General features: G+C 37.6%; 2 protein-coding genes across 4 annotated transcripts in view; one reads left to right on the top strand and one right to left on the bottom strand.

Annotated features, from left to right (window-relative positions):
- The window catches only part of LOC125195156 (serine/threonine-protein kinase KIPK1-like), a 2,501-nt gene extending 1,677 nt beyond the window's left edge, over positions 1–824 (top strand). Inside the window, exon 2 of the mRNA XM_048093348.1 lies at positions 799–824. Within this exon, the coding sequence (XP_047949305.1) occupies positions 799–824 (26 nt within the window). The remainder of the gene's footprint in view (positions 1–798) is intronic.
- Positions 825–1,122: 298 nt separating this feature from the next.
- Positions 1,123–4,245, bottom strand: LOC125192151 (BTB/POZ domain-containing protein At5g47800-like). Of its 3 annotated transcripts, XM_048089625.1 has the most exons (7): positions 4,029–4,245; positions 3,849–3,936; positions 3,304–3,364; positions 3,147–3,216; positions 2,655–3,044; positions 1,862–2,569; positions 1,123–1,791 (listed from the first exon to the last, which is right to left on the bottom strand). In XM_048089625.1, the coding sequence occupies exons 3-7, from the start codon at positions 3,360–3,362 to the stop codon at positions 1,309–1,311; spliced, it is 1,710 nt and encodes a 569-aa protein (XP_047945582.1). In that variant the 5' UTR covers positions 3,363–3,364; positions 3,849–3,936; positions 4,029–4,245; the 3' UTR covers positions 1,123–1,308. The 3 variants fall into 3 exon arrangements, with proteins under 3 accessions (XP_047945582.1, XP_047945581.1, XP_047945583.1); XM_048089624.1 differs by lacking the exon at positions 3,849–3,936 and having other exon boundaries at positions 4,029–4,244; XM_048089626.1 differs by lacking the exons at positions 3,849–3,936; positions 4,029–4,245 and having other exon boundaries at positions 2,655–3,009; positions 3,304–3,352.
- Positions 4,246–9,319: the final 5,074 nt, after the last annotated feature.

Here is a 9,319-nt window from a genome sequence, read left to right as displayed (position 1 = left end):
TAAAAATTTGGACGCAGTAAATTTGGTTTTACATACAAATTTTGAAAACTATATGAATAAATAAATAAATAGGGTCATATTATAATGTTTATAGCACTCTAATTCAAAATCAAGACTAAAGCTTCACCCTTAGATTTTAAAATGAGTGGATGAGATTAAATCTTACGAATCTCAATAAATAGTAGACAAAATATCAATAAAAGGGTAATATCGCCATTATGTTATCATATGATAATTTTCGTGAATGTTTTTTTATATCAACATAGTGCATTACAAATATCAATAATATGACATAAGAATATCAACATTAATACAAGAAAATATCAACACATATTTATTGAGATTTTTACATGGTTTTATTGAGATTTTTTGATGTATTTTGTTGATAAAAATCTGGTTATCAACTTTTTTGAAAACTAAAATAAGAAATATCAAATGTCATCATCCGAACGTCGTCGGAACATATGCAATTGAGATCTCGTTGGAATCCTTATAAAATTATCTTTAATTTGATATATTTTTTGTGAAAAAATAATTTAAATCGTGAGAGTAACGTAAGTTTAAAATTTTGAGATGATTTTAATGAGAGAGAATTGACATTAATATCCTCTAATTTTATTTATTAATTTTTTAATTTAAAATTATAATCCACGTGACATTATTTCAACCACTAGATTTTCTAATCTAATAGCTAAGATTTAGTATTAGTTTGAAATTACTAATTAGTTAACAATTGATTGTTCCCTAAATATATAAACTTAAATATTACTATATGTGTTGCTTATGCAATTGATTTAGAAGAAGAGTTACTTGTGCTTAAGTAAACAAACTATTAATGGTGCATTTTAATTATGCTCACAAATTTAAAAATTGTACATATAAGTATTCAGCCATAAATATATTAAAGTAATTTTCTACAAATTAAATCTGAGTTGAGATGGGATTTTACCACTTCGTTAAAGTGAAATAACACCCATAAAAACTGTACAATATCATTCACCTTGACATTTCATCCTATAACCTCTTATGACATGAGGAATATTTCAAATAGCAACAAATCATATTTAAGCAACATAAAAATACCAATCATACACTATCACTAGTGTTATATATCCCAATGTATAATCACATAAATATTTTAAAATTCTATTATTCAAATCTGTCAAGAATAATAACTTTCTTCTACATATGACGCACTACTACTAACTAGTATGTTTGCATAGGTTCACAATCTCACTCCTACAACAACTCCAACGAAAATCAATACAGAGAATGGAGAAGGCATAAAATCATGTATAGCTATCTTTCTCAGCGTTTAATGTGTGTCATCTTCGAAACACTTCTCATTTGAGCTCTGTTGCTAGGATTTAGCTGAGGTGCAGCAGCGTCTCCCGGGCCTTCGTTGGTCTCCTTCTCCAGCTTCACCTTAAAGCTAGGCTCCTGGCTGAGCTGTGCCTTGCTTTCCAACTTCCTCATGGAGTGGTGAAGTGCTCCACTTGTCCCATGCGCTTTAGGCCTAGTACCATTGCCTTGCTCCTCTGCTGCACTAGTTACTTTTAGCTTGCTAAGATCATCTCTAACGACCGAGTTTTCAAGCTGCTTCGAAGATGTGTGTTTTTTGTCTGTGGTGCTGTTGCTTTTCTCCTGCTCGAAGAAGAGAACCTGCACCACCGTTCTTAATGGCAGCCTCTCGTTCTTGACAGCGTGCGATCGCACTTCTGGAGACAGTTTTTGGCAGTCTAAGAAGCTGCAGAGGTGTTTCTTATCTGCTTTGCTCACATCAGGATGCTCCTGTTTGTTGAGATCAGTCAATGTAGATTTTGGAAAATTGAAGTAAGTACTATTTATCAAGTATGCATACCTTGAGATAAATATTGATTGCTTTGTAGAGATGGTCTTGTTGAGGTCGTGCTGTTGCTGGAATACTTTCAATCAGAGACACCATTTTCTGAGCTGGCATTCTTGCATCCTTTGCAACTACTTGCAGGTACGAATCAATGAGGTTCCCCACCTTATGCATTGCTCGTAGAGACTGGCTTTCGCCTGCAGTGTTGCGCCGTTTCCACTGCCTCAAGAAGCTTCGTGCAACCATCTTAACCAGATCAATGTCATGTGAGGTTGCAGCATTAGGGGATTGAGCTGGCAGCAGCAAGTCGGGCAATGTGGCCTCGTCTAGCTGCAGCCCGGAAAGCTTCAGGAGTTCTGCTTTCGACACTGAAGACGCTCCAAGAGAGTTAGCACTGCTGAGGAGCCTCAGCAGGAATCTGATCGAGACAGACCCTTTTTCTGCTGGAATGAGCCTCACAATTGTCTCAAGGATTCTCCGTTTTCTGTTGGGAGAGTCGCGGGAGCCCTCTGAGGAGTCGAGCAGCCAGCATTGTGCATAGACGTGCAATGCCTCGCCAATGAGCTGCGGCTGCAGCATGTTGGTTGAGGAGATTGTAGTCACTATGCTGCTCCACATGTCCATGCCAAGGCAGGATAAGTCCTCCGTCCACCAGTCCTTTGGCACTGAATCGCGCCTTTTCCTAACGTACCCCGGCCTCGTGTACGTGTAAGACCACTTAACCTGTAGAGAGGGCAGATGTTTCATGCCAAATTCCAATTGTGGAACTCCAGCCTCATGACATTATTGAAGAAAAGGGATATCTAACCTTGGTTGGAGGCGTCAGAATCTTGTCGACTATGGACTCAATGCATCGTCTCACAATGCCAAGATTTTCACACCACTCGTACGCTCTCTCAGCGCTCTGGAGCGTGATGAGAGAATCCTTCCACGCTTGGAGGATGCACGATGAGAAGAAGGCCTCTAGCTTCGCGATGAAATTCCCATTTTCAACTTTCTCAGTCATTCGCAGGAAACTAGCAGCACAGAATGCTGGCACAAAGTTGTGTGCACTGAGGTTGATCGTGATCCCGTAACAGAACTTGGCACAAAGCTCAAACGCCTCCTCACCTCCCGGGACGTCATGTAGCTCCACGGCACCATCACCTTGCTCAGATAAAAGCCTTTGCAATAGGCCACATTTTGGTACAAGACAAGACTGAGCTAGGTACAAAAGATTCAAACATAATCCACCAAGCATTACAACTGCTTCAATTAAATCTGATCATTCTAATATTAGCAATTTAACTCAAGAATTTACCTTGTGGAGAAGATAGCTCATGCCATCTATCCTAATGGTGAGGTCAGTTGGCACATCTGATATCACAGTCCTGATCAAAATTTCAAAAAAAAAAAATTATCTGTGACACGTTATATATTATTGAACAGCACTTACATATATCCAAAATTCGGTTTACCTCGTCGCCTCCTCTGTGTAGAAGGTGTCTGGATTCAATCCAAGCTTCATAAACTTCATTTCTGCAAGAAGATTTTGAGAGCAAAAATCACTTGCTACATAGTATGACTTAGTGAAATGTTTCTTCAAATAGATTGAAAATCACTACTTGTTAACCAAAAGTGGCTTATAATAAGAGAGATTATCACACACTTCAAACATCAACTCAAAATTCTTACAAAAAGTGGGCCTAATTTTTAATCTAGCACATGGATCACCTAAAAACAAGGAAATGGAATCTCTCCTACATCTTTGATAAAAATGACTTTTGTGGAGATGGGAATCCTGGTAAAAGTTGAGAAAAACTGGTGGTGGGTAGAGGCTGTCAAGACAAGTATTCTTTCACAAAACAAAACTCAGTAGTCTTGCTATTTCATCAAAATGAGGGGAGCAGACTAAAGCAAAAGATATGAGAAGACACCCATATATGTCGACTATAATGCTTTAACATTTGGAACCTAACACCACAAACACAAATTCTTGAAAAGTACTGTCAACTTATCTTACATAAATATGGCAGTTGCCCAAATTTTGTAGCAGCAATAACTTTACTTTTTCAACTCTGTATTCTTGCCTTGCTTTAACTATCAGTTTGCTATGGGAATCACACAAGTGACCAAACCACATACACTACAACTTGTCAATATGCAGAATTTGGAAATTTAAACATCAAGATTTCAAACATACCTCAAAATTGAGTACAAGAGCAGCAGCTTCAAGATTTTAGAGGGTTATATGCATATTAGAGATTTTAGAAGCTTCATCTCTACTTGCTAAGCTAGTACAGAGAGTAGAAAAGAGTTACAAGGAAGAGAATGACCCCAAAAAGCAGTATGGGTAGTGTGTAGTATTAAATGTGTATGTGGGCTTAGTCAACATGAGAAGTAATAATAAGCCACTTGAACTATGTCAGAAAAACAAATACCACGTCGACTATTATAGTATTGTATAACTAGTTAGCTACTCTAAATAAATGAGTAGTGCCCACAAGAATAAGATAGGATAGGACCAAGGAAAAATGGGAAATCGATCTTTAATTCCTACCAAGGCAAAAGCTGTTTCTTTAATTCCTTTTTTTCTCTCTAACATGAGATGGTTTGTGTTCTAAATTTCCAATTGATATATTTGGAGGCTCCCTATTATTACTATCTTAAATACTGTGTTGTTTGCTTGAAAATTGAAGTCCTTATAGTAGAATGGGCTTAACATTTATGTGACACAAATGTTTGGTCAAGTATAAAAGAGTCAGTGGAATGTGAGAAATAGAGCGCGATATGTTGCTAACTCTGTTAACTCATCAACGCAGTGTATTAAAAATGTCAGCACGATAGCATTAAAATATCAACACATAATGTCAATATTATATTGAACTGTCAAAAATTTAAATTTGAAATTATGGATATTCTAAAATGAATCTAAATCATGGACTGTTGGAGTAGTTGATTACTGAATAATCTGAAACTTGAAAACCAGAAAATAGTGACTTAATCCACTTAAAAATAGACTATGATATTTAAACATACAAAAAAGTTGAAAAAAATAAGATTCAAATAACTTTAATACTATTGCCGTAACTACCCCTTTTAGTTACTGCATTATTTATGCAAAAGATTGAAACTCCAGCCCCAATATCCCAAAATCCCGATCTAATAATATTATGAGGGGTGTACAATTATCTAGAGTACGCAGTAGTTCGTTAATGTGAAGGGCTGACAATTACTGTGTTACTAACATTACGTATTGTTATTTTTGCATGGCTTATATCGACAAATTTTTTTAGTACATGATGCGTGTTACGGTGTATCGGTGTTAGTACAATATATATCTTGGAATCGAATACACCAATACAAAAATGTGCAGGACAAATTAATTTCGCAAGTGGGGAACCCAATTGTTATTGAAACAATTAAGTTCAAAAAGAAAAGTCCAAATAAGTGGGCTCACATGTAACGTAATTGTAATATAAATCTCATCTATCATACAAATGCAATCATATTTCTCCCCACTTCATTCGATTAAGTCTTCGATCTTCGTCAATTGACCTGAATTGTTATGTGCATGAGGTTTTTATTGTACTAGGTGTCGGCCACGTGTCAAGAGCAGGACCGTGCGATGTCAGAATCTTGACCTGGGAAGTGATTGGACGCGCGATGTTGGTGGTTTCGGAAGCGGGGCAGCCACCACCTGCCTCCACGCGCCTGCATGCGTGCTTCTTAATTCTTTTTTTAATTGATTATGTCTTCTACTTCTATTCATATAATTTTATTTCATATGGTTCCAGTAATTTAGGTTTTAATTTATAGCTACATAAAATTTAGCGAGGATTCACACTTACTATCATGCGATTATTTTTATTTTATTTTTTCTGGAAAAAAAATGTTACTACTATTAAGCGGACATAAAAGTATACTTTTGAGACTAGTGTAGGTGTTTTAATTTGGCGGCTAAGAATTATACATTAAATCAATTTTTTCTTGAATTACACGTTTAATTAATTTGATGAATAGTATAACAAAACAAGCTATATGGACAGCCCCCGATCATGAAGGAAATTATTCCAATGATGGGAGTAATATAGGAATAGGATCTTAGCAGTCAAGCTAGCTTTAATCTCATGGCGTAAAGCAGTATAATGTCCTACATCATTTTAGGAGATGAATATGTGCCATCATGACAAGGGGGACATTAAGGCCATGATAACGATTATCGTAATAATAACATGATTACCATCCTGTCTAATCACTCATTTAACCAAAAAGGTATGCTCTGATTGACAATATACCCAGCTTACATTTTATTCTTTAAAACACTTCTTTTATAAACAAAGTTGATTTGAAATATGTTACTGTACTTTTTCTTTTAACGTTAAATGAACATAAATTTAAAGGTCGTGCCACGAAGGGGACTCGAACCCGAGATTTTTGGCCTCGAATATTATTAACCTTTCTACCGCTTGACCAACTCACACACACAAATACATAATATTTTAAATCCCGTATTTATGGGTCAACTTTTTTTTTGTGCATATATCAATATTTTCAATAAGTTATACAATTTCATAGGATTACTTATAATTTAGACTAAATGCATCATTGTTGGGGTTGATAATGACCAATACCGATGGTTCAACCACTTCATCAACAATCTTTTGGGTGTTTACAAACCCTTTGAGTCCATTGATGGAGCTGCCTTAAGTGGATTGGTTAGGTTCCACATTTAGTGGTTCCATGAATCTTTAATTAGATCGAGTGTTGGGCTCTTCGGGAAAAACACGGGTATTGAGCTTTTAAAGGTCAACTCGAGTGTTGGATCCTTCGAATTAACACTAATATGGGGACCTTCGTCGTCAACACAAATATTGCACCGAACGAGGTCAACAGAAGTAGCTCCTACCATGGAATGCGGCACAAATGACACTCAGAATGACGCCGAGAAGCCACCGAAGTTTGGAGGAACATACTTCAAAAGGTGGCATTATAAAATGTTATTTTTTAACAACATTAGGAGTCATGAATTTCCTCAAGGAAGACGAGCTACATGCGCCAAGTGATCAAGAGACAAGAATTGCAGTCTTGGTTGAATACGAGAATCGGCAAAAATGAAGACTGTCTTCGTAAAAAGTACATTCTAAGTGCATAGATGATAGTCTCTACAATGTATATTCTATTGTAACCATATCTGAACAAATGAGAGAAAATCAAGAGAAAAAAAGTACTGTAATGATTATGCATGTACAAAGAAATTTGTAGGGACCAGATACTTGGACTACAAAACGGTCGATACTCGAACTGTTATGGAACAAGTTCAAGAATTCCAACTGATCATCCACGATCTCACGGCCGAGGGAATGGTCCCGCCATACAATTTCAATACTGACATGATCACAAAGAAACTTTTGTCAAGTTGGAAGGACTTCAAGAGCTACCTCAAGCACAACCTAATTGAAATGACACTTGAAGACTTGATTATGAAACTACGCATTGAGGCAGACGTGCGCAAGAACGATCAAAAGGCCAAGGGCCATGGCCCACCTAATGCAAAGACCAACCTGTTAGAGCAGGGCGGTCCCTCCAACAAACGCCCTTGGGCAATTGCTAAAACCAAAGGCAAAGGGAATTTGAGCTTGCAACTAAATTGAAGATGTGATAAGGCTCGTTTCATGCATTGGTTTTGGGTTAAAATTCTGTGCATTTGGGGCGCTAATCTGTGTTTATGAGTTCAGGTGCGTAGTAAATCTGCCGGACCTAGGAGTTGTTGTTACCTGACCTGGCAGATGCAAAAGAGATGGAATTGAAGTAAAAATCAGAAGTCGTCGTTCGGACCTGGGAGAATTAAAAGTTGGCGACAGGAGCAGAATGGAGCAAGAGCAGATTATTTTAGAGAGTCGTATTCAAGGGCAAAAGCGTCTAATTACCAGAGGGATACCCTAGGGATCAGAGCCTCACATATATAAAGAGCTCAACCTTGAAGAACAAGACAACCACTCCTATACACTTTTAGTTCAAGTTATTGTTCCATTCCTTAGTTCCACACTTCAAATTTCTCATTCCACTTGCTGCGCACTTGGAGATGGAGTGATTCTGGCCACCGTGGTTCTCATCGTTGTTTTGCTGCTGTGTAACACCGCCTTGTGAAGACGAAGAAACAATATTTACTTTGCTTTGCTTAGTTTACTTTCGGTTTCAAGTACTCGTTGGTTTTTAGCTTCATAACTCTAGTTCTGACTTTGATTTGTTTGATTCGAACTTAGTTCTCATTATTATGGAAGTTTATGTTGGTTTTTGTTGGATATCGTTGAGTTGATGTTTATCTCTTGCCTTTTTACTTTCATTCTTGTTTATTGTTGGATGTTTGGAGCTGAGATCTGTTGGTTTGTTGATGGAGGTTGTGGATTTGCGTATGGAGATGTCTGGATTTGTTGAATCGTGGTGTATTTGAGTTGGAGTTTCGCGTATCTAGTGTTTGTTGTTTACGTTGTGCATGATTATGGCTATTTACTTTCTGTTTCTGCATCCTTTAGGTCCAGTAGCGTAGATCTGTTAGTTTAGGCTTTAATTTCTCGTTTTAAGTTTAGATCTGAAGTTTGCTCTGTTTTCATGGTGTTTAATACTCTGTTTTATCTGCTATTCTCGTTTGATTCCCGAAGAAGATGAAGTTGTTGGTAGTTAGAACCAGATCTGCTTTATGTCAGTACTTTTTTCTGCACATGTACTTTGCTTTTTCTGCATGCTTTTCCAGACCCTGGTAGTTTAAGGAAACTTGTCCCCACTTTTCGCTTTATACTTGTCTGTCCAAATTAGGAAAGTCCGTCTAGTTAAGTTAACTCCAGTTGTCTTAGAACTTTAAAATATCTCGTTTCTCTAAGTCATGCATGTTCCGTACGTTCTCATTTCTTAGACCCAGTAGGTAGAGTAAAGTTTTTCCTATCTCTCAGACCCAGTAGTTTTAAGTTCTCGACCCACAAAATTGCGTGGCAGCAGCCAACCCCTTTTTCCCAAAACATCCTCAAATGCAGTTTCGTAACACATTCGTCCTCGTGGGATCGATCCTTTACTTCCCTGTGCTAAGTTGTAGTATAGTGGGTTGAGGTTTTGAAGAAATAGAGTGCATCCAACGACCCCTGTCTGATAGTTTCATGATCTTCTAGCCTCTGAAGTCTAGTCGAATCCTCTGGACCTGTTAGATCGAGTGAGATAACAAAACCTGCACTGCACGTTTCTAAGTCTTCAAAATGGCGCCGTTGCCGGGGATGCATGGTGTTATTTGTGTGTTTGCGAATGTTTTGGTGTAAATAGTTTACTTATTATGTTTTCTTTTGTTTCTTTTTTCAGTTTATGAACAGGAGCTCCAGGTTCGGACACTGGAACAACTCACCTGGTTGGAGAAGCGCCCAGACTAGTTGGCGGGTCAAGGAAGCGATATTCCCAGTTACCACCAGATCGGGGCTTACAACAGGGGATCCAGTTCACCTGAGTTCG

This window comes from Salvia hispanica, chromosome 6, assembly GCF_023119035.1.
Source record: "Salvia hispanica cultivar TCC Black 2014 chromosome 6, UniMelb_Shisp_WGS_1.0, whole genome shotgun sequence".
Lineage (NCBI taxonomy): Eukaryota > Viridiplantae > Streptophyta > Magnoliopsida > Lamiales > Lamiaceae > Salvia > Salvia hispanica.
Note: the sequence above shows the minus strand (reverse complement) of the source record. Positions and strands in the feature narration are given on the sequence as shown.

Bases quoted from the DNA above. Each gene is read 5' to 3' on its own strand.
- LOC125192151 (XM_048089625.1), bottom strand. From the start codon at position 3,362: ATGAAGTTTATGAAGCTTGGATTGAATCCAGACACCTTCTACACAGAG. The intron at 3,045-3,146 runs GTAAATTCTTGA...TACCTAGCTCAG, and splicing joins TGAGCTATCTTCTCCACAAG to TCTTGTCTTGTACCAAAATG. The intron at 2,570-2,654 runs GTTAGATATCCC...CCCTCTCTACAG, and splicing joins TTCTGACGCCTCCAACCAAG to GTTAAGTGGTCTTACACGTA.